We start from the raw sequence: 24,923 nt of genomic DNA, 5'->3' as shown, positions 1-24,923 counted from the left end.
TACCTCACCTCTTCTCTTCCTTTCTGGGTCTCCCAATTTCTTCCCTAGTTATTTAGGGTATGGCTACACTGGCGAGTTGCAGCACTGGAAAGCCTCCACCAGCGCTGCAATTAGTAAGTGGCCACACCTGCAGGGCACTTCCAGCGCTGCAACTCCCTAGCTGCAGCGCTGGCCGTACACCTCACTCAGCATGGGGAATAAGGAAGGATTCCAGCGCTGGTGCTGCAGCGCTGGTCATCAAGTGTGGCCACACACCAGTGCTGTGATTGGCCTCCAGGGTATAAGGATGTATCCCAGAATGCTTTTATAAATTACTCTCTTTGTTTTGTTATGCAGCCTCTCTTTGTTTTGTTGTGAACTCCGAGCTGAGCTCCGTAGCTCCGTTGATCCCGGAGCTGTTTATCTACAAACACAGCTCCTGTTTGCTGTGATCAATCTGTGAACAATCAAATGAGATAATGAGGCAGGCAGGGAGTGAGTGTTTGCTTGACAGAAACAGCGGGGGCAGAGGGGAGAAAGGGAGTTGTGTTGGCTGCAGGCTGTTTGCAATTAAGAGTTAAGGGTAAGGGATCGGGAACATGTTCTGATTTTTCAAGGCAGGAAGCTAACACACAGTGTTGGCTCAAAAAATCCACTCTCTCTCTCTCCCCCCGCTCCCTGTCACACTACACCCCACCCCACCCCACCCCCCTCTTTTGAAAAGCACCGTTGCTGCCACTTGAACGCTGGGATAGCTGCCCATAATGCATCACTCCCAACAGCGCTGCAAATGCTGCAAATGTGGCCACACACCAGCGCTGGTAGTTGTGAGTGTGGCCACACACCAGCGCTGGCCCTGCACAGCTGGACGACCAGCGCTGCAACTACCAGCGCTGCAGATTTGTAAGTGTAGCCATACCCTTAGTCTCTCTCTCAGGCCTCCCTTCCTGGACAGCTTTCATCCCTGCTCATTTAGGGCCCTGTAGGAGCCTTCTTGCTCCCTGCAGGCTCTTTCCCTCCAGCCTTTCCCCAGCTGGGCCCCCTCGGCACTTCAGCCTGTACAAGTTGCAAGAAAACAGCCTGGGTCTGCTGTCATCACACCAGGTACTGCAATATCTCCTCCATCTTGCTCTCTGCTGCTGTACTATTATCACTTCCCTTCTTGACGGGAAGAGGGTTCAGATGTCCTGCCAACTACGTCAGTGTAACAGGGTTGGCCACCACCCAAACACCCTTTTGTGGGCAGGGGTGCCTCTACAGTGCTCCAACACTATTATCTACTTAATAGAGTTCCTTAAACTCAAGACAATCCAAAAGATAATAAAACATTTCCCCACTTGGAGTCCAATTTATTCAGACTTTGAGTAAATTTGACCCACCAGGCCCCAAACCCAGTTAATTTTCATCTCCTCTTAGTTGGGGGGTGGGTGCCAGCCCTCTTTCTCAGAGCTAGGAACAGTTTAACATCTCAGCAAGAGCTAAATCCTACTCCTTACTTCTGCTGCTTTTTCAAGCCAGCTACTGCTCCTCAGGCTTCTGTTTGCTGAGTATCCCCCTCCTTACCTGCTGACCTTTATAGGGAATTTTCTGGTCCCACTTAGGTGGGATTCATCCTGTAATCCAGGCTGCTTTAGCCCCAGGCTCTCCAGGCCCTAGGGAAAGCCACCCTGTTACACAGTACATCCAGATAGGATGCACCCACTATGCTGCTAAAGCACTGCAGAAACTTCTCAGCAGAATGCATTCACTGGATGGTGCAGGTATACTCAGGAGGAACATGCCTGTTCCCCTGAATACTGCAGCATTTCCATGCATCTGCTCTGCTGCAGACTGGTACAGGTACATCTCTGAAGAATGCACCTGCTGTACTGCTGAATGGTCTTGGTGCATCTTGACATACTCTTTGGTAATGAAATGCTAATGATGAGATCAGCACACCAGGTGCAGGATAAAGACCAGCAGCAAAAGGCTGTCAAAACTAATTCTTATGGATTTACTCAGGTGTCTTCATATTGACACAGTACCTGCTCCTGTGTAATGTGTGTGTTTAATGGAACGGATCGTCTTGATGTAAGTCTAATAGACTTTGCTCCTTTATTATTTCAAGTGACAGCCCTGAAACAAACCCTCAAACACTTATCTCTACAGTACCACCAACTGTCCCCAATAAATCAATGGTTGGAAAATACAGAGATTCCTTTGGCCTGCTTCACTTAGTTCATGGTTTTTAACTGAATAATGTGAAGTGTTTGAACTGATGATACCATACACATGCAGAAGTTAAATATTATGAACAGAAGCCTCAGAATATTAACAGAAGAAGTCTGTCTGGTTCAGAGCTTTTCATAGTCTGCTTCTCATGTTTGAAGTCTTCTGTCGCCTTAGCTGGAGATCATTATATACCTATATTTTATTTTAAAAACACACAATGCCTATGGTTTCATACATTTGCTGTTCCATACAGAGGTATTTCTGTGTAGAAATAACTTTTTAAAAGAACGTCTTTTTGTTATTATGAACAAGTCCTTTCCCATTTTTTTCTTTACCTATTTTCTTTATTTCTTCGAGTAGGTGGGAGTGGGAGGGGAAGAAGGTGACTTCCTGAAGAGGCAGTGGAGAATTGCATCTTATCTTGAATTGTGATACCAAAATATTTTAATTACAGCATTTCAGAAACATACACCTATAGTTCTGCTGCTGAGGCATGAGGTACAGGATGCAGAGGACAGAAACAACAGCAAAATCATGATAGGGAAGATAAAAAAAGAGTAACTTGATCAAAAGAACAAAGATTCTATTCCAAATGAGCTCCCTAAGTACTTCTATTACTCCAATCACCATTCCTCTTAAGCAGGTCCTATTTTGGACCTATCCAACTAAAGAAAGCCTTTTTGGAGGTTCGCAGCCTATTCATTCTCCCCAGAAGATAATCAGCAGAAGAGAAAGCCAACTCTGTAAAGAGACGGGGGGTGCTGCAGAGACTCAGTGCATCTTCCGCATCATCGCTTAGGTCTATATGAAGCAAATTTATGGATTAGCCCTCAAGGTACTTTTTCCCATTCTCAAAACAAAGATGTAGCTTCTTATCTTCTATCTCCCCACTATCCAGTCTGAAGAAATACAAAGGGGATAGGAGGCAGGACAGCCCACCTACAACTACATGGGGTTGAAAGGAATGAGTTCATCTGGCTCAAGGCTTCAGCTGAATTCTGCTCATTTCCTTGGCCAGCTGGGTTTGGAATGCCTCCTATCCCAGCAGAGAAGAATCACTTTCTAACCACATTTTGTGAAAGTAAGCACAGGTTGGGAGGAAGTAAAATGGTCCAGCACTGAGGGAGGGTTGAGATTAAATTAATATCCACAAAGGGAGTACTGGACCAACAAGGAGGTGGGGTTATTTCACAAAAGGAATGACAGAGGAGAAGCAGTTGACACTGAAAAAAAATCCAGATGGTAACAAAAATAAAATAGCCAACGTTTTAATTTTAGGTTGGAGAGTATAATTGAAGGTCTTTCAACTGTCAGTCTAAGTGACTACCACTCTTAGTGAGACTTAGAGCTGAAAGGAATTCAAATAAAACAGGCCCAAATAAAAAAAGATGAGTATATACGGTATAGTGCAAATAAAGAACAAACATATAATTTGTTAGAATGGTCCAGATCAGGTTACAGAGGTGAAAACCATGCACAGAGAGAGAATCTAGCAATTCACAGCAACATGCAGGCACAAGTAGACTTCCTTATTATCTTGGCTACACTAGCTTAGCCAGTTGCACCTTAGTGAGTTACAGAGTACTGGAAGCGTTTCCCTTTAGAGATCTGTTAGCAAGCAGCTAGTCTGCAGTTCAGGGCAGAGGCTGTGTGTAGAGTATGGCAGAGTTGAGAACAGCTCTAACTATATGCTGTAGCAGCAACAGCTCTAACTCCACAACTCTGACTCTTCCTTGGATGGTTCCCACCATTCCTCACAGGTTTGTTGTCTGTTTGAATAATCACTTCAAGTGTTAGGTAACAAGAACTCATCTATTTCCCCAGTAATCAATGTTAGGTCCTTTATTATTTTCTTTATATAGTATCTTTCTTTTCTTGGTGAGCTAATTTGATCAAAAGATTCCAGTTCTGTCTGATTTGTCTTTCTATTATGCAATATTTACAAGATATTATATGTCAGAGGCCTCAAAAGATTCAGCTGTTAAACACTGAACAAAGGTTCTGTTGTAAACTCTACCCTTTCTTTGCTCTAAATTACTAGATTTCATCACTACCATTTGGACTTCCAGCAAAACCTAAAGAATTTTATCCTAGAAAGTTCTTTGGTTTTGTTTTATTTTTAAAAGCAAAGACAGTGGCCCAGATCTTAGTTTTAGTCAGACTGTATGTATTGCTGCAGCTCTCCAAGTATCCACTACAAATACATAATATGATTTCTGATTCTTATAACTGCCCCTCCAACTAAGGAAAATAGATCCCTAAGTTTGTTGACACAGCCGGGAACACATGCTTACATGAATCCTAGCTATGTAAATCAAATATTAGAAGTCTCTAATATTTGTATTTTGTCTATTCTTCTAGCAGCCCAGTCTTTCCTCACCTCTTCTCCAAAAGCTGCTCATTTTCTTTTAAGTCAAAGGGCTATTTAAACTCTGTAAAGTAACTAAATTTTTTAAGTCTATTGTCAGCTCTTTAAATCTAGAGTGAAACTGAGTCACTAGCATGGAATTTAACTAGTGGTTAGTTGGAATTTAACCAGATTCCTGGCTAGGAAAAAACCCTACTACTAAGAAATAAAAAGATCACATCTTTTGCTAACTGATACCACTATTAATGACTGTATTTAAATGTGGACTCAAAAAGTAAAATGATACTGTTATTAATGACCCCGCTGGAGCAGTCAGCTAAAACAGTAAACAGACACCCTTCTCAGATACTAAAAATAACCCTTCTGCTTCAAGAAAAACTTTATCATCATATAAAAGGTATTCTAAATCACCACATCTATTTACAAAGAAAAGTAAATCACTAAAAATAAATCTAAGCTTATTAAACATAAAAGAATAATTAACAACCAAATGGCAAAATGCCATCTGCACAACCTAGTAATACAGAATAGGATTCAGGGAGTATAGCTCAACTGTAGAGGGAAGCAGGGACACAAAAGTTGTTATAAGGTAAGTTCTAGTGTTTTTTTAAAAAATGTTTTATTTCAATGTTGTCTTAGTATTTGGTTAAACTCTTAAACCCAATACTAAAAACATTGACACAGTGCATACTACTGTGAGCAGTGCTAAGATACTCTTTGCTATACCCAGTGTAAAGGGATGAAACAAAGAAAAGGATAAATTAGGATGAATATTCGGAAAAATATCCCAACAGTAAGGGCTTATAGGCAATAGGATAGTCTCCCTAGTAAAGCCCCATGCCTTGGGGCTTTTAAAACAATATTGGCTAAAATACTTGACAGTTGCCCACAGTACATTTTCCCGTATTTTGCAAGCGGATGGCCCAGATGACAGAGGTAGAAAAAGACCTTTAACCTCTATGATTGTGATATAGTTTATATTTTCCTAGAACTTCAAAAACATTTATAGAAATATCCATTATTGTTTCATTTTCTCCATAATTATAAAGAGTGTGAATGGATACTTCTCAGCAGTCCCATTGTGCAATGCAGGACTCAAGATGAAACTCCCATTTAAATGTATGGGAAAATAGGGATGTGCAAAGTTATTGTGTATTTTCAAATGGTCTTAATTTAAAGCTGGTAAATGAACCAACTGCAGTTCATCCAGGGACATCCAATCTACTCTAAGTATTTCTCAGAGGTGTATTAAACAGAAGGCTATATACAGTACTACCTTTGATCAACACACAACTTCTACAGACATCCATTTCACTTCCATGGTGGATCAGACACTATTAATATTAATTATGATTCTATGCATTAATATTACAGTGATTGGCATATTATAAAAACTCTAAATATTTATCTCTAGGTGTTTAAGGAGTTCAGAGCCACCTTGAACAGTAATCTCTCATCCTCTAAGAGTGCTCATCTTGGAGGTTTATATACCCTCCACTTTTGTGTGGGTGGCCCTGAAAAGCTGATTTATTGTTGCACAATAGGAGTTCTTAATAAAAGTTTTGTATTAACTATATGCTACTGTCTGAAACAGATAGCTCTTGAACCAGTTTACTGAGCACAAATTGCAAATGACCCTGGAAAAATTAATGTATGCTCTTGAATCTCCTCACATGTAGAATCATGAGATTTTAAATATCTTTCAGGTAAATCAGAGATCTAAATCCTAAAACCAGTCCTCCAAGATCGCATATGGATTTCTGAAACATTCTGGAGACAGGTAACACTGTTGGTAAGTTTCCTCATGTTATTGTTTGAAAACACCATGAGCCTAATTCTCTTCTCACATTCATTAGTGTAAATCAGGATTAACTCTACTAACCTCAGCAGTGAGAGAAGAGAACAGAGCAAGTGACCAAGCTAGTCACATAACACTTTTCCAGCTGAGATACACTCTCACAGGTCTAATTGATTCCTTGCACAGCAGTGCATTAGGCTACTGATACAGAAGTACTGATTTATAGTGGGAATGCCAACTGGCCCTTAACTGGAGAGTCAGCAGTTACTGTACTCCTGAAATACATTTAAGCTAGCTTCTTTTCTCATGGAAATCAATATAAAAATTTTAAGTGGACTTGGTCCTAATAATTTAGAGTTAATAAAAATATCTAAATATTAAAGGAAATTAAATGTTAAGTATAAAGTATTGCAAATGACTCTCTTAAAAGTGTTTTAATATATCATCTTGCATAAATTATAGTAATACTAGTAAAAAGTTGTTGGCTAGGCTACCTTTCCTCTAACTCCTTGGTCCCCCACCAAGCTGATGTCTGCCCTGTCTACTCCATGAAAACCACCCGAATCCAGGATACAAAGGCTCATTTCCTAGCTCAATCAAAGGAGTAATTTTCTCTTTTTTGCCCCTTGTAATCTCTCTAATGTCTTAAAACACTGGTGATCATTCTCCCTGTCTTTCACTTGCTCAGTACTTATAGCTTTCATGGTTTTATGGTTTCATGACCAGGTTCTCCTCCTACCTTTACTGGCTTCTCATTCTCTTTTCTCCCATTATTTGTTGGCATGGGGAATCTATGTACAGCTTATGAATTCTGTTGGATACTGGGGACTCTCCATGTGTATCACTGTCAGAATGCAAACTTCATTTTGAATGAGGGTCTTGTTTGCCTTTTCTGCTATCTTTTGCCACCATATTGAGCTACAACCCACAACGTGGTAGCAAGAGATATTCCTTGCATGTCTAACAAGGGTAGGTTGTTAAAGTTTAATGATCATCCATTCAAATGGAAGCCCCCTTGGACAAAGAGTTGGTTGTCACCTAGAGGAAACCACTTTTTCCAGTTTGAACTCAAGGGAGGTGGTAACTAAGTAAAGGATCACATGGTGTGGGAACTGGATCACTTGATGAAGCTGATCCCCTTTGTCATCTGCCAAAGGAGCCTGGATGTTATGAGAGAAAGGGACTCTCACAGGACACTTTTAAAAGGACTCTCAGCTCCATGCAGCTCCCCACCAGGAGCCCAGCTGCTCCTCCCCCATGGCTCCTTCAGCTTCCCACTCCTAGCTGGGAGTGACGGGGAAGCCGGCTGGGGCTTCTCTCATCCAGTGGTGAGATCTGCGCCCGGACTCCGGTCAGCTGCCATGCTCTTAGTGGGCCACTCCAGGGAGCCAGCACAGGTGGTAGCCCGGCTTAGAACGGAGACTGGGCAGAAGCCCCGGTGTGGGATCCAGCAGAGCGATGAAATTGACAAGAATGGCAGTCAAAAGCCAATGTACGGAATGCAGTGTCTATACTGACGCTGTGTCACTCTAACTACACCAACATAAGTCCTACGCCTCTTGTTGAGGTAGTTTTATTATGTCAGCATAGGAGGGGAGTTACATCAGCAGGAGGAGCAATTTTATGTACACTTCCACCATTTTGTCAACAAAAGCTGACTTTTTCAACACACAAAACTGTGTAATGTAGACAAGGACTTAGTTATGGACATTAGTCCAAACAAAATATTTATAGATCTTTTTAGATTTTGTACATCTACCCAGAACTGTCTGGTTAGATTTTAAATAAATACATACATGGAGAGAGAGTTTACTTTTTTTATTATTATTATTAGATATTCTGTTGAGGCTTTCCTCCTTATATACTTTAAAAAAAAAAAAACCCTAACAGCCAGCCTCCAAAAAGAAAAAATAAGTTTCTTTTCCATTAGCTACCAATTTGTGAGAAATTTTGCTATGAGCATGACACTGTAATAAGAAGCTTATTAAGAGATCATAACTTTTGCCCATCAAACCCAGTTTGGAACATTTCTTATTTTTTCCATTATGTGGCCACCTGTCTAGGTTGGGAGTTGGCGGTGGATTTTTTCAGGAAATAGGACAACTATTTTTAGAAACAATATAGATATTTCTATCTACTTTTCAACTAAGACATGACTACATTTAGGCAGGAGTCTTACTCTGTGGTATCTGAAGCCACAATAGGGCTGCTAATGGTAGCAGCAGCAAGCTGACTGGGTTTTCTCCCATTTAAAATAAAATCAGAAAACAAAAAGCTATCCATTGTAAAGTCATTCCCAAATCCATGGCATCTGATTAAATCTCTAGCCCCAGCAAACCATGTGAACATAAAAAAAATGTACTGTTAAGTAATGCTGGAATTTCAAGCTGCTTTCAAATGTTTGCTTGTTAAGGCCAATATAGAAGAAAATCTAGGTTGAATGACGTTTTGAATAAAGTGTAAAACTATCTAAATGTCCTGGCTGAGTTGTGAAGTAAAGAAGGAAGCTGAGCTTTGCATTCAAATTTGGCAGGCATTTACACATATGGTACAGTACCATGAATTACAACGTAATGTTTGGTTTTTCTGCCTTACAGCAAAACAATACCATTAAAATACATTTTTTTAATTTTAATACAGTTTTCACAAGAAATTTAAAGTCTTATGGATGACTCTTTAGCCTATTGCTATGCAGGTGTTCCTGTGCTAACTTTTGAGTGTGGTCTCTTCCACCTGTGTAGTTCAATGGGAAGTCTTCTGGTTGATAAACAAGCAGTGTTAGATTGAAAAGCGGTCCCCTACGTAGTCCACAGCCAAACGAGTAGTAGCTACAGGATAGAACCTTGAAATCTGGAAGCGTATGCCACATAGGCATTGGTGGTCCCTAGTGTTCCATTACAGCTACAGTATATCCCCTCCCATGCCCAAAAGTAAATACGTGTATACTAAATGAGTGCTACACTACATTCTTTATGCTCAAAATATGACTCATTGGTTCATCACCCTTACTACTAGCACACTTAAGGTATTAAACCATTAACATTGGCCCAATTTTCACCCCAAAGGAATGTAGCTGCAGATTCAGTTGGTATTTTAAATTCCTGCTGAAGAGTAAGTATATAACTTGCCTTTTAGCTTCTTCTTGTTGACTTTGTTAAAGAAACATATAAATGGCAATACATAAATCAATACAAAATTCCTAACCATGGTATAACACTTCAGGTAAGGTTTTAAAGAAGTTGAGGGAATTAAGCACCCAAATTCCATTGATTTTTCAGTGCAAACCAGATGCCTAACTCCTTTAGGACCTTCTGCAAATCCCATCCTTTATGTTTCCAGTTTCCTTTTTAAAACTACAGTTAATATTCCCTTTCATAACTTCTTCCATTCTGACATCTGTTCATAATGATTACTTTGCAAGGGCATTTCACTGATATAAAGGCAGCCACACATCTTATGAAAAACTCATTGACATCATCAATGGATAATTAGTATTTTTCCAACAACATATTCTCCTTTGAAAATGTTTTTCTCACACACACAAAAACATCTGAGGAGAACCACGAGATTTCTTTTAAAAGAGCTGTAACAAGAATGGATCATACTTTACTATATCCTATTCATTACAGTTATTGTCATAAAAAGGGATTCATGTTGTGCTAGTTTCTTTTCTCATTATAATCCTTGTCAAAAGACTGAGGCATCAGAATTTTAATGTGCAGTCTATGATGCTAAATCCTCCCAATACTGACTCTTGCAGAAAGAGGCAGCTTGCAAGGGACCACTGAACATGGAAGTCCATTCTACATATCAGTACAACTATATCTTAGCCACAGGACTCCGCTGCTGCATGAAAGACATTAGCATGCTATAGCCTCAGCCTGAAAAGTCTGCCATGTTATTTGACTATCAAAGGGTCTAATAGCTAGTGTGGCAGACTTCCTTCAGACTTGCAATGGTGTCCCATAATGGCAGCTGGAATAACTTCAGGCACTGGCTGTGAGATTGTTTCCTCACACATCAGCTGGTAAACGATTGGAGTCTACTTCCAGAGGGACAATAAAGAACAGTTCCACCCCTGGGCAAGTTTCATTACCTACGTACATATCAGGAATCTTTCTAATCTTTTCAGAAACCAAAATATGGTTTGGATCTACATGAGGACAAAAAATTATGGAGGTAAGCAATCTGAAACCTTCAGATCAGTGACGCAATGAAGAATGGTGTGTGTAGTGAAATGTTCAGATACCATCTGTCAAAGTAATCATTTCTCGGGTTCTTTGTCTACTTTCTGCCAGTGTTCTACTGAAGTCACATATCCAAGAGTAAGCTGCTGACAACAGATGACAACAGCTATTTAAAAAAAAAATCTATTTGATCCAAATCTTTTACATGAAAGAAAAGTCAACTTAGAATGAGAATAATTCAGCCATGTAGAGATGTGGTACCTATACAAGCAGCTGTATTAGAAAAGGGTTAAATAATAGAGGCTTTCCCATTTTGAGGTCCCACATACAGCAACTCCAAATTGGGAAATGTTGACAAAATAAGACCCACCTTTGTCTTATTTATATTGTTTGTACATCAGACCTGTTTCAGTCATGGCTGCTTTTACTTAATAAACTGGTTCTAATAGACTGAGTAGTACAGAGCATAAGTCAGGAGAGGGGCTGCAAATGGGGGCTTAAACCACTTTGTTCCTATGCTGGCTGTACACTGGGCCTGACTGCTGGCATACGTTAAAGTAGCCTAAAGGTTGCTCTACATTACAATACCACTCATGGCAGCAGGGAACGCCAGTATACAAGAAAGTCTGAGCCACAACCCCTACTTGTCACAGAACAATGGTGAAGGAGCCAAAATGCTGACTTTGTGTCACCAGAGGATTACTCTACAAAGGGGATCCTTCCATGGTTGGCTACACCAGCTTTAGAACCACTTTGCACCTGTGATATAGCATAAAGCAGCTACAGGAGAATCAAAGACTAAAATCCCTATCTTTAGAAGGCTGAACTGGTTTCTTTAACTTCTCTATTTTATGTGCAGAATGATGGACATGGTTGTGTTTGGGGCTTTAGAAAGGTACTAAGAAAGAAGCTAGAGTTTAAGCAAGGTAAATTATGTAGAAATACATTTTACTGAACAATTTTATCAGGGTGTGAATTCTATTTGTCTGAAATATGAAGCAGTGACTGTATTTACTAAGTGACAAAATTGTTTAAATGTACACAAGAAATTAAAAGGAATTTTTAGCCACCATAGGACTTGCATATTTTTCTATTAAAATGCAATAGAAACATTTCAGAATGACCAAAAAAATTGTTTTATATTCAAAGTATAGATCCTACTTTCCTCTAACTTGTTATACATGCCTGTAAAATTTCATGAAAAAAATCAGAATGCATTTACTGTGATTTGATTCAACAGAAATATGAGCTGCAAAAAAGTTTATTTTCTCTATATAACTTTTCCTAGGAAACTTATTAAAATGTTAATGTGAACTCAGAGTGAGTAATCTACAGACAATGACATCTGTTTTAGTATTAGGACAACTCCATAAAGTTGAGTAAGATACATGGCTCAAGCCTGCAAAATATTACTAGGCACACTGTAGTGCTTGTTACCACAAGCAGTCTAATTAGAAGCTGGTCAATGAATAGCCTTCTTCCAGGAGCCCCCTTGCGGCCTCAGGGCAGGGGTCCCAACGATCCCTCACCTCAGTTTCCACTCTGTTACTCAAATTCCAAAAGAGACTTTTACAAGTCCAATAACTTCAGCTCTCCTTAGGGTCTAGTTTATTAGTAAAGTTGAAAAATAAACAAAATTCTTCCCTTTAGCCTTAATCTGGCCAGAGCCCCAAACTCCCCTGGTGTCTCAGGGTCTTACCTGCCTTCCTAGCTGAGGCAAATCCTCTGGTCTCAGGATCTTCCCTGCTCGGGCTTTTCACTTTCTAAAGTTTCCTAAATCTCTCCTCACCTCTCTGCAGCTTCCTGCTGTTCTCATAGGGGAATTAGCTCTTCCATACAAGTTGGTCCTCATTAAACTCATCCCAGGTGTGGCAGGCAGGCAGGCAGGACTAACTGTATGGGGCTGGTCAGCTACAGGCCTTAAAGGCTGTTACAGATATCCATAACTAATTTATGGAAATAAGCACTATAAATAAATAACAGGTAGTTGAAACACTGGACTTCTCCCAGACATCAGTAATGACAATGTTTTGAAGTCGTTCAAAAATAGCAATCCAAAGACATCTCAGGCATAAAGAAAAACGCAAAAAATGAGGCTACAATATGGGTTTTACACAGTCAGCATTTTAAATTAGTGAAGGGTACAATATCTTCCCAAAACAGAGGATCAAGTGGCTTGGTATATTATTCATAAAACAGAGCAAGGGTTGGACCAATATAAATCCAGTCCTTCAACCCTTACTGATGCATGTGAGTAAGGACTACTTACTTTGCAGCATCAGTCCCATTATTCATTTTTTGATAGCTCTCTGGGAATAATTTGATGGCCCAGAGCCTGGAATTGCTGTTGTAATTTTATTTGTTATGTCTCAGAAACAATCATTAAAACACAATTATATTAAATTAAAATACAGCCTGAGGTTTCTATTACATATTTGATGTATTCTAGCTTTTTCACAGTCCTGGAAGTTTCTGTGTAAAGGGGAGGGGAAGGAGAACAGCTGAACAGTACATCAGTTTAATATAGATTAACATATAGTTACTTGCCTGCTGCAATGTTGCTACGAATATGAAGCTGTAGCAAACAGAGATGAAGCAATGCAGCTGTGATGGGTTGGACTTTAGCACAAATATGTTGTTTTGAGTGCTTATCTATATATCTTGGCTTTTTATAATATGTATCAGTGTGGTTTCTATGCACCGAAGAGAATTACAAAATAGAAAAGTTCAGTGAAAAGCTCTGTCTCTCCAGTCTTACACATTTACATCCCTACTGAGCTAGAAAGAATAACATAACATGCCAGATTGATGAGTATTTAACAAAACATGTTTATCAAGGGTGATGGCTGAAATGTCTATTTGCTCAAAAAGAGCACGTTTTAATTACCATTTAAATACTTACAAGTCTATAAACAATCAAACACTTAAGATATTTAATTCACTTGAACAATAAAGCTTTGGAAGAACACTCATTTATTCCAAAACTCCACCCATATGACTTTACAAGAAGGATGTCAAGTGGAAACAATATAAAATAGAAGCACTGTAGCAGAAAAATCCTCACTGGCTGATTGTGCCTTGCCTTCAAGATCACCAGAGCATCTAGTAACTTCTGGTGAGATGCCGAATCATTTGTGGGTGTCACATAACCACATTTATCACTGGAATGCAGGACTCTATGTTTCTCAATCAGGGAAAGTCATGTTATATTAAAAAAAGTATCTGGAGCAAGGTGGATGTATGTTTGGGGCTGTGTTTATGGAGTGTGCTTGAAAGGTCTCGTAGTATCACCTTTGAAACAGGGTGTCAAAGACACACTTCTTATATGGTAATAACTGTAACCCTTCTGCCAGGCCGAAACAATAGCAGCAAGGGCCGGGTTCAATACATAGGGGTCCTTTCCCCACAACATAATGCAAAACCAGCTCGAGCCCCCACCCAGTGACCTGGGAAAATCTTACACACACCCCTGGGCGCCTCGAGGAGGCAATACTTCCCCTCTTGCAAGCACAGAGTCTTGGTGTAGCAGAAAAGGTTTAATTACATGAGATAAACCACAAGCATTAAATTGGGACAATACCTCAACTAGAGTTCATAGATCAAACCGTGAGCAAAGACCCACCCCAGGAAATTGGGCCGTGTCCTTCTCTCTGGTCTCTTGAGTCCAGCAACCCCTAAATCGCCCACAGTCCCAGAAGTCCCACAATCCAAAAGTCTCTGTCCCAGGTCAGTGCAGCCCCAGAGTTCGAGAGCCTACCTGCAGAGGTCCCCCTCCCCAGCCTGGGTAGAAAGGGGCACCTTACGTGGTTTGGGGCCAACTGCCCTGCCTCTTCAAGGGGTTCTGCTTCCACCAGCCATCCCCGCAAACTGCTCAGCTCCGCTTGCTCCATGGGCCACTCCACCCATCCCACAGCTGCTCCGCTCTGCCAGCTGCTCTGGTCCACCAGCTGTCCTGTGATCCGCTCCAGCCGTCCTCGGAAACTGCTCGGCTCCACTCTGCCCGTGGCTCCACAAACTGCTCCACTCCACTCTGCCAGCTGCTCTGTTCCACAGTATAGCTTCAGGCTCCCCCACTAGTTAGCACAGTACTCAGTGCTCTCAGCTCAGCAAGTCCAGCTCTTTAGTGATTTCAGCTATTAGTGATTTCAACTCACAGTAGGGGAGACCCAGTGCCAGTGCACCACTAGTCCAAAGTGAGTTCAGCTCAGTAACCTGTATCTAGATTCTTAAGGGAATCAAAAATTAACTCCGACATTCCACAGTGGAGAGAGGCATAGGTGGAACTGGTGCTTCTGGCTCACACAAGGAGCCTGCACCACCAAGTACAGATACCTGTCCCCAGCCTCTCTCAATTCACTGGGTTTTGGAACCCATATCCCTTGTCTAGCAAGTGCTATTTAGTTGACAATGAAACCCTTTATCATAAGACAGTTTTGTAGTTCCTCGTTTACTTAATCAGGGTGACAACATTTTATTTCTCCTGCCCCAACAACAAACAAATTGGGGATCCCACAGCTGTGAAAATAACCACCCCAGGCTGCTGTGTTCTATCCTAAGTGGGGTGGGAGTGCCAATGCAAATACTTGAGATTCTTTCCACACTCCCCACAATTTACCATCAGATGTCAGGGTAGAGCTCATCCTGACTCTGCTTACATCACTATTGACAAACACCATGATACAGTTGAGATTTCAGTCACCAAAAATAGGGAATTCAGTTAGGTTTCATTCAATCTCAATTTTGCTCATTTGCTTGTATCTTTATTACAGGTGGTGTATGTAACAATGCCTATATGGTTAAGGTTGTGCAATACTTTCCACTAGAAGATCTGGTTTTCAGTTGCTTATAACTTTGCAAAACAAAATTTGGGCTGAAACTTTCCATGTCTAATCCTAAAGCTGAATTTTATTTTATTTATTGATGTTTTCAGTTTAAATGGTTTAGGACATTTCTGAGAATGAGGTTTGACAAAAACGAGTTTTGTCCGTGTTCAAAAAATTCTTAGTCATTTAACTGAGCAGCACTAGTGCCTCCATTTACACACACACACACACACACACACACACACACACGCAGAGAAATAGTTACAGAATTAGTTTAAGAGAATATGCGGTACAATGAAGAGAAAATTATGGTAGCAACTCATATTTAGGTTGCCTAACACTTTCCATTAGAAAAGATTCTGGTCACTTTTTCCCTGGGAAGCTCTCAAATCTCCATTGTTCACATCAGGCCATTGATATTTGGCAGGGGAAAATCTGTTCAGGCTACAAGGGTGCTTTTACTTTGATTCATGAAATTGTATACAGCTAAAGTTGGAGAAGTTGTAAAAAGTGTTAAAAAATTGCCATTTCCCTTCTCTTGTTTTCTTTGGGAAAACGTTATGCCAAAATCACTGAACATTCCCTAGGTCAGGCTCATGCCACAGCCACCACACATGCTAACCCAACAAGCTGCCAGAGCAGCTGTAGTGAAGAGAGGCAGGCTGAACTGGACCAGGCCAGACTGGGCCCTCCACACCTCCCACAAGCTTTACGAGTCCACACAGAACGTAACATACTTATGAACAACACCTGGTTTTGATTCCGCAACTCAAAATCTCAGCCAACTAAGTTTGCAGAAACCATCCCCTGTTTTTACCCATCTCTAGCTAATATAAGAAAGTTGTTGTTTAAAAGAGATCCTACCTTCTTTTACCAGTTAAACCAAGTTTTCTAGAAGAGGTTACTACTTGTCTGTGTCCCTGGCCTTATTGATTATTGTGTAAATATTAGGCTTCCTGCTTGTGGAGAAGTTGCTGCAAGGTTCCATTCAGTTCTGTTTGCATATTTCAAGCTACTGCATGATTTAGAACAAGGGCGTTTATGTAATGTTCCAGAGAAACTGCAGTACATCATGTCTCATTTTAAACCAGGTATGAATACAAGACTCAGATGAACTCACAAACACTCCGTTCATCTGAAATTTAAGTAGTAACCTTTTTCCCCTCCAGAAGATTTAAGCCATTTTAACCTCCAAAATGATTACTTTTTGTTATTTCTTCATTACAGCATTGGATAGAAAGAGCTCAAGATGAATCTTTCCTGAATTTATTCAGAAGAGATTACACTTTGAAATATTAAGGTATTTTAATGTCATTTTCCAAATGTTTTGACTTTCACTAAAACTACAGCATTTGATGACCTTAAACTTTACTGGGAGAGTTTTAGTATTACAACAAATAAAAGTGAAAACATTTTTTGCCACCTAAGGCCAAATTTGCAGATGCTCATACAAACGTGAACACCTGTCACCAAAGGGACAGGAAATTTGTGCATGCGTAACACAGACAGAACCTGTTCATCAGGCGGGCAGGATTGAACCTGGGACCTCTAGAGCTAAATGCATGCCATTAGAGAGGACAGATCATCACACCCAGGTGGTGTGTGGATTACGCATGCAGTTGGGTAACTGCCTATTTACCAACATATTTATGAGTACAATTACCCAGTTTGCATAATGGGTGTATATATGAGTCTTTAAAAATCTGGCCCTGAAAATCTTGATTATCTAGGAAAATAACCAAGTAATTTGTTTCAGTAATTTTCTTGTACTATATATACACTGAGAAATCTTATGATCCTGAAGATATGAAATGCTATGATCTTTAGTGTATGTTAGGTGTCCAAGTTTTGTTGACTTCCTCATATGATAGCATAATTGAAACTATAACAGATGACAAGGGTGAAACTCCTTAAATTCCTTAAACTACTTATCACTTGAATCAAGCTCAGTAATTTTCAACATGCATGTATACACATACATGCATATTGTTTACTGTTACTACAACTGCAGTGCAAGAGAATTATGACTAGTGATATTGAACTGAACATCCTGAAGGTGGCATCCACACTAAAGGATGGCATATTTTAAATTCTGAAAGAGTCTAATGCATTTCTGTTAAACCTATCTAGAAATGAAAAAACTGACAAGATAGAAGCAGACTTTCCAGTGCTCCCTCTGTTCTCTCAGAATTTTGACAACTGTATTAAAATTTCCATAAAATATATTTCCTTTCAATAATGTAAATATTGTGATGGAAGTGTTTGAATACACAGTAACACAGAAGCAAAGATCTGAAATGATCATTCAGTCACTGTATACAATCTTGGACAGTTTAGCGCAGAAGTCTGAGCATTATGAATGTCAAGGAAAACATAAGCACTGTTAAAGACAAACTGCAGTGATAAAAAAATGGGCACAAATGATTTTGAAATGGCAAGTCCTTTTAGTATGGTAGCAAGATCAAACCTATTTTGTTAAAATCTAAACGATTTAGCTACCCTGTCAGCAAAAAAATAAAAACCCATCACCCAGACACAGTTTTCTGCCTTTAAAAAGTTAAAACATGTTAATGTAAACCAAAAATGATGCAATAAATGATCTACAAATAGTTTTTAGTAAAAGAACAGATCTGAAAGAAAGAACAGTTTAAGCCAGGAAATCTTGTGGGGTATTTTAAACAAATTAAATCATGAGAATCTAAATTTGCCACAAACACATATGAAAAAATGCTTCTGGAGACCAGAGGCTGTTTTATAACATTCCCAATGAATGAAACATTTTATCAACATTTATTTAGATGTCTGGAAAAACTGCCAATAACATTCCTGCAGACAAGGTTGTCTTGTATGAAGTAAATCTGTCTCCTACAAATTAATCCTAACTGTAAAACAAACAAAGATTTACAGGTTGGAAGGAAAGCATTCATCTGTTTTCTACTCAGTAAGACATCCCACAGAAATTTCTGAAAGGCATCCTGCACATTTTTTTAACATTGCTGCCAAGCAGAACAGTGAAAACTGCAACACACTAACATTTCACTAGCTGAACTTAAAAATGTTTCCTAAAATATAGAGTGTAGACATTATTTATTTTAAATGCTCTTACCATTAATAGAATTATGTACCATACTATCATCATTCAATATGATTTTGCAGCAGAATTCTAAAGAGTTATTACTGATGTTCATTATTAAACAATCAAGTAATAGGGTTTTTTTAAATTACCCATTAGCACACTTTACATACAGAAACACACGTGTGTTAATATCTGAGATATAAAATACTTACAGCTGGCTCACTAACAAGAACTTTTACTTATAGCATCCTTCAGAAAATGTTATAATTACCATCTAAACAAGAGTAAAGTTCAGATTGTGATTCTGGCATTTTTATCTCTCTATGGCATACATTAGCCAAAGATAAAAAGCATCCGAAAGAAATACACCACAGACAACTAAATAATCAGAGACTAAAATTTCCTAAACTGATACTTCAGTACCTGAACCACAGCAAATGAGTACAATTTATGTTAATGGACTGCTCTTCAAAATAAATTAGCAAATTATAGCATACATTTCTCTTCCTATAGAGCTGGAAAAAGCATAGTTAGTTGAAACAGAGAAGTAACAACTTCCCACATGGCTTTACTTACCCAGAAGCATGTTTCTCGTCTACAGTTAGTTCAGCAGAATGGCAAATTCTACACAGCAGATTTAGCAAAGGGAACGTTCCTTAAAAACTCCTTTTTTTTGACTTGACTAAAGATTTGAGCAAGATTTGAGCATGGGCTGTTGAGAAACATGCCTTGTACCCTAGGGCAGCTGAGGTATGATACTTCACTCCCATTGGTGAACAGTACTTCTCAAACAATAGAGAGACTGTCAGTAGCTGTTGCCACCTCAGACTGTGAAGCACCAAAATCATGAAAAACTAGGTCACTTCTCTGAAGCTTTTTAAGTGGTATATATTAAATGTGTCTGTCCAGAACTTGGTTTGAAAATAATCTTCTCTCTCATATTAAGGAATAAAACTCCCCCACCCTCCACCCCACATACCTACATATGCACAAAGCCCAGAATATTTTACTACACAGATATTTAAAGCAAAAATATTAAGAAAAAGATCAGTGATGAGCCAAAATCAGCCCTTGTGTAAGTGGGTTCAACTTCACCGATTTCAGTGAAATCGTGACTGCTTACATGAGTACTGTATTGGTTTCATTATATGTAACATACTTCCTTTCAAGTAATATAAGTGAGGAGATTTTATTTTATTTTTTTTAACCTGCAGTTAAAATGTTTGCTTATTTTTGAATGTTTGGCAACTTCTGCAAAGGAATAAGATTAGCTCAAACATACATGCAATAAAAAAAATATTGACTGTTTTCTGCAGGCATCATTATTGAATATTGAAATCCATGATGGACTATTTGTGCATAGACTGTACAATAATAATTAGCTCTAATTACCACACTACAAGAAGGATGTGGAAAAACTGGAAATAGTCCAGCGTAGGGCAACAAAAATGATTAAGGGGCTGGAGCACATGACTTATGAGGCGATGCTGATGGAACTGGGATTGTTTAGTCTGCAGAAGAGAAGAATATGGGGGGATTCTATAGCTGCTTTCAACTACCTGAAAGGGGGTTCCAAAGAGGATGGATCTAGACTGTTCTCAGTGGTACCCGATGACAGAACAAGGAGTAATGGTGTCAAGTTGCAGTGGGGGAGGCTTAGGTTGGATATTAGGAAAAACTTTTTCACTAGGAGGGTGGCGAATCACTGGAATGGGTTACCTAGGGAGGTGGTGGAATCTCCTTCCTTAGGAGTTTTTAAGGTCGGGCTTGACAAAGCCCTGGCTGGAATGATTTAGTTGGGAATTGGTCCTGCTTTGAGCGGGGGGTTGGACTAGATCCTGAGGTCCCTTCCAACCCTGATATTCTATGATTCTATGATGGAGAGAAAGATCTTAGAGAAATAGAAAGCCAAAAATCTGTATAGAAAGTATAGATTATATAAAGAAAAGACTTAAGGCTCCCAATCCCTTAAATCCTCTCCCTGTGCTCCATTGCACCAGTATAAATTCAGAGTAGTCCACTGAAGCCAAGTGAGGTCAATCCAAAGGTGACAATTTGGAAAGCCTATGTACAGGTTGTTTGTATGAAATTGATATATAATTGAAAGCTTATGTGCCTGTGGAATTGGCCATTGGCTGTCAGGGCTGGTGTCACATCTCTCCCAGACCAGAGACAGGGGAGTCATTAACCTGAATACCCTCCATTCACATGGAAGCACCTTAGAAAAATGCAACAGCTGAAGGTTAGGAGAACCAATTCCACCCCACTTGCAACAGATAGGGGGCAAAAGGAAATCTCCCCAAAAGGGCAACAAAGAGTGAGGTGTTGAGACAACCCTTTAAAAACACAGAAGGAATCAGAGGAACAAAGGGACAGGATTTTGGAGGGAACAGGGACCTTTTTGACTGCCAGATGAGCCAGAATTGGAGAACAATGACAGCTTGGGTCACAGAATGAGACTCCAGGCTTCAAAAGAGAAGCCTGACCTGGGAGAATGAAGTCCAGGAGAGGGGATCTACAACTCTCAAAGGACACAGACTCAAATCCCAAAGACTACCAAGAGTGGTGGGGAAACAGACAGGGATTCACATACAGGTGTTCCTTAATTTGCCTAGATCTGCATATCTTCTGTGCTGTCTAATAAATAAATAGCAATTGTTTCAGAAATCCTTTTGCAAAGTCTGTGTTTATTTGGGTCAGCTATTCCATGTCCCCTGAAAACTCAAGCTGTAGACCCAGCAAGCCCGCAAGGTGCAGAACTGGTCAAGGGTGTGCTTCAGCTAATGGAGTTCCCACAGAACAGTCTAAAGCAGCTGGGCTGCAGGCTCCCGCCTCCACTTGTCTGTGGGTATCAGATTGTCCAAAGAAATGTTCCAGTGAGACTACAGTCAGTGGCTGGAGCCTATCCAGTTAAGAAGGGGAGCTTAAAAAACACATAGGCCCAGTGTGTGGGTCCAGACACAGCAACCTGGTGGATGTCCAAAAAGGGGATGCTTGACCGGGGCTGTGACACCAAGGTACACCAAAGCAAGTGAGGTCCAAACATGGCCCTACATTTATTAAGCTCTACTAAAAGCTTACTATGGGAATTGTTCCCTCAGCTATCCATCAGTCTGAGTCCTGTTGACAGATACACCTCCTCAGCTCCATCTGAATAGGGAAGATTTCATATTTTTAAAAACAAAACTCTCTCACCTGGTTATAACTGAGTACAAGCCACATATTGTTGTTTTGATGTTTACATTTGTTCTTGGACTAGACTGGCATAAAGTATGGGGGGGGGGGGGAAGAGGATGTGGCAGTCAATGCCCACTAGTACTGCTTCTCCAAGTCCCTTTGGAAATGATGTGGCAGTCACACACACGTACAGTGTTTATACATTTCCTGGTCAGTTTGGGGTTTGTGGATGGAACTTTTGCCTGAGCAGACACCACTCCCAATTTTTTCTGCTTCAAAACATTCTTTTTAAAGCTACCAAGTCAGAAAGGTTCTCAGAAAAATAAAATTGTTTTATTTTAAAAAATCCATCAAGAAAATCAATAGTCTTAGGACCAGATCCTCATCTGGTATAAATCAGCATGCCTCCATTAAAGTCAGCTTGTCCCTTATAGGACAGCTATGGGGAAAATGTACAAACCTCTGTATGTGCAACTATTCACATCAGCTCTCAGTATTGGTGACCGGGGCAGGGAGGAGGGGGGAGAGGGAGGGAGTATATTTATTTATTTTAATTACATGCTCTATTGTCCTGGCCTTTTCTGGTAATTTTATTTTTAAAAATCAAACTTTCCAGCTGTAAACCACAGCCAACACTGATACAAACCCAGACATAGTTTTGGACAGGCTAAATCCAAACCCAATCCTCAACAGAACACTTACATTTAAGTTTTGAGCCCAGATGGTTGCAGAGAAGAGCTAGAAAACGTGAACCTACAGTGCTCCAACCCCAGAAGGTAAATAAAAAGAATACTATTTTTAAGATTCTCATGATTTTTAAGCTAGTCTCATGATTTTGGGGGACCTGCCTCCTGATTTTTTAATAGTAGTAGTTGGCAACACTGATATAGGAAATCTTTATGTAGCCTCAGATGACTCAGCACAGGGGACCTGCATTCCTATAAAAAAATTTACAAGTTGCCACCCTGTTAATGATTTTCTCTTGTATTTACTGTGAAGATTTGAGTTGTTTGTTTAATGGCGCAATACACCTGCAGTTTATTTGTAACACCACTTCATATATTTTATACCTTTTTAAATAGTTTGCATTACAGCAAAACACAGTGGAAAGGATGACAGCACTCAAATTTGGCATAATTTGTTACATTTGTTCAGTGAATGTCCTTACATTCTCTCTGTTTGCCAAGCTTTGATGTTTCCTTACCTGTGAAAGCTACTAGACTGATGGCACTGGAATTCAGCATCCTCTGTTTTAACTACACAGCAGGTAAGTGCAGAGGACAGCTTGACACCGTTCCCCACACTGCCCCCTCCCTCCGCCCACCAGCAGTATACATCAACCCCACTCAGGGGTGATCCGATCCGTGTGAGAGGATAGTTCAGCTTCCAAATACCTCTGTGGGGAGGGGGCAGAGCAAGCCTTCGGGGCTTGCAAAGTTCACTGCAAATCTCACCTTTCATTTTTAACCTTTTGCGTGCTGGAGCCTGCATTCAAAACGTAAAACTGATTTCAGGTTAAGAGTTTTGTGGTGGGAATACTCAACGTTAATTAGGAAAAGTTCCAAACTCCCCTTTTTAGGACCTGCCCAGAAGCTTACAGGCCCATGGTTTTTGAGCACCCATGAGCATTTCTTACCTGAGAAGAATCTTGTGGGGATATATCACCAGCACTAAACTCACAGCAAATGTTCTCCCAGCCACCAGCTGTAGCTGTCTTCCTCCAAATTGTCACTCTGGCCTCCAGAAGCCAGGGGGAAGAGACTGCCAGCCAGCAGCCGCCTATGACTGAGCAGTGGGCAGAATAAGAAGTACCCACTCTTCCTTTCAACAATGGCTGAGGCAGCAGCAGTCCTCAGAAAACAGAGAAGGGAAGTATATAGAGGACAGAGGAAGAGAGGGAGCTCACCACTTGTCTCATCCTTGGCAGTAACATCTTCCTAAGAGGAGCAGGGAATTAGAGAGAGGGTGAACTGCAATGAGTCAGGAAAAGAAGGGACCATGGAGTGGGGATGGGGAGGACTTGATAAGCGAGAGAGTAATAAGAAAGAGGTGGCTATGCCAAGAGGAGAGCAAACGAAGGATAAACAATGAAATACAGAAGGGATAAGAGGACAGAGAGAACAGAAGAAGGGATCTAAGTGGGACTATACAATGTAATGTGAGAGAGGAAGTAGGTAGACAGCATAAGAATAAGGCCAATGGGATACAGAAAAAATAGGAGGAAATGTGACCCTATTTTTCAAAGAAAGCAAAGAGCAGTGAAGAAAGTGAGAAAGGAAGGAGAGCAGAAGCAAAGGGTAAGATGAAAGTACATGAATCAAAGATGGGAGGGGAGAAAAAATGGAAGATGACAAAATAAGCCATACACAACTTAAAGTAGGTGATCAGTGCTGGATTAGCAGGCTTAGCACCAGCCTGGGTCAAATCTTTTAAAGCAACCCTCAAAAGTTTACATCATCAAGCTGTTTAAAATATAAGATATCTACACATACATGATTTCTATCAAATTCTTCTGCTTTCCTTTCTCCGGTGCGCACCTCTCCTCCCCAGCAAACATTCATCTTCCTTCACACACTGCTATGAAACTCCATCTCCTCTCCCCTCAAAAGTCCATCTGTCCTCCCACCCCACAATTTCCTTTCAATAAATAAATCCATTTGCTTCCACTCTGAGATTGTCTCAGCTCTGGTAAGTGTGTACAATAAGTAGGTCTGTGGGTCTCGTGGAGTGGGGTGGGGGAATTGCTGGTAAGACAGAGTGCCTGTTCAGCTGAGTTCCATCCCGGCCAAAATTCAAGCAGCAGCCGCTAGGAGGGAAGGTTCTGGTTTTCTTGCAGAAGGTGTCTGAAGGTGCTTGCAGGGCATGCGCTCAGCACAGTCATGTAGGAGTAGAGCAGCTTAAGGGTCTAACAGACGAAGCAGCCACCAGGCAAATACTCAGCTGCACCCCAGCCCAGTCTGTGCCTGTAAGGGAATTTTATTTATGTTTATAGAATAGAATCATAGAATATCAGGGTTGGAAGGAACCTCAAGAGGTCATATAATCCAACCTCCTGCTCAAAGCAGGACCAATTCCCAACTAAATCATCCCAGCCAGGGCTTTGTCAAGCCTGATCTTAAAAACGTCTAAGGAGGCAGATTCCACCACTTCCCTAGGTAACCCATTCCAGTGCTTCACCACCCTCCTAGTGAAAAAGTTTTCCCCTAATATCCATCCTAAACCTCCCCCACTGCAACTTGAGACCCCTTGTTCTGTCATCGGGTACCACTGAGAACAGTCTAGATCCATCCTCTTTGGAACCCCC

The 24,923-nt window shown here is 40.4% G+C and overlaps 1 protein-coding gene across 6 annotated transcripts in view; it reads right to left on the bottom strand.

The window, feature by feature from the left end:
* ZNF385B (zinc finger protein 385B) overlaps positions 1–24,923 on the bottom strand; it is a 302,602-nt gene that overhangs the window by 135,858 nt on the left and 141,821 nt on the right. The window contains exon 1 of one of the 6 annotated variants that reach the window (XM_039494463.1): positions 19,019–19,275. The exons of the other annotated variants lie outside the window; for them this stretch is intronic. Within the exon in view, the coding sequence (XP_039350397.1) occupies positions 19,019–19,028 (10 nt within the window). The 5' untranslated portion in view covers positions 19,029–19,275. Of the gene's footprint in view, positions 1–19,018; positions 19,276–24,923 lie in introns of those variants that run through there. 6 annotated transcript variants of the gene reach the window in all.

This window comes from Mauremys reevesii, linkage group 11, assembly GCF_016161935.1.
Source record: "Mauremys reevesii isolate NIE-2019 linkage group 11, ASM1616193v1, whole genome shotgun sequence".
In the NCBI taxonomy this organism is placed as follows: Eukaryota; Metazoa; Chordata; order Testudines; family Geoemydidae; genus Mauremys; species Mauremys reevesii.
Note: the sequence above shows the minus strand (reverse complement) of the source record. Positions and strands in the feature narration are given on the sequence as shown.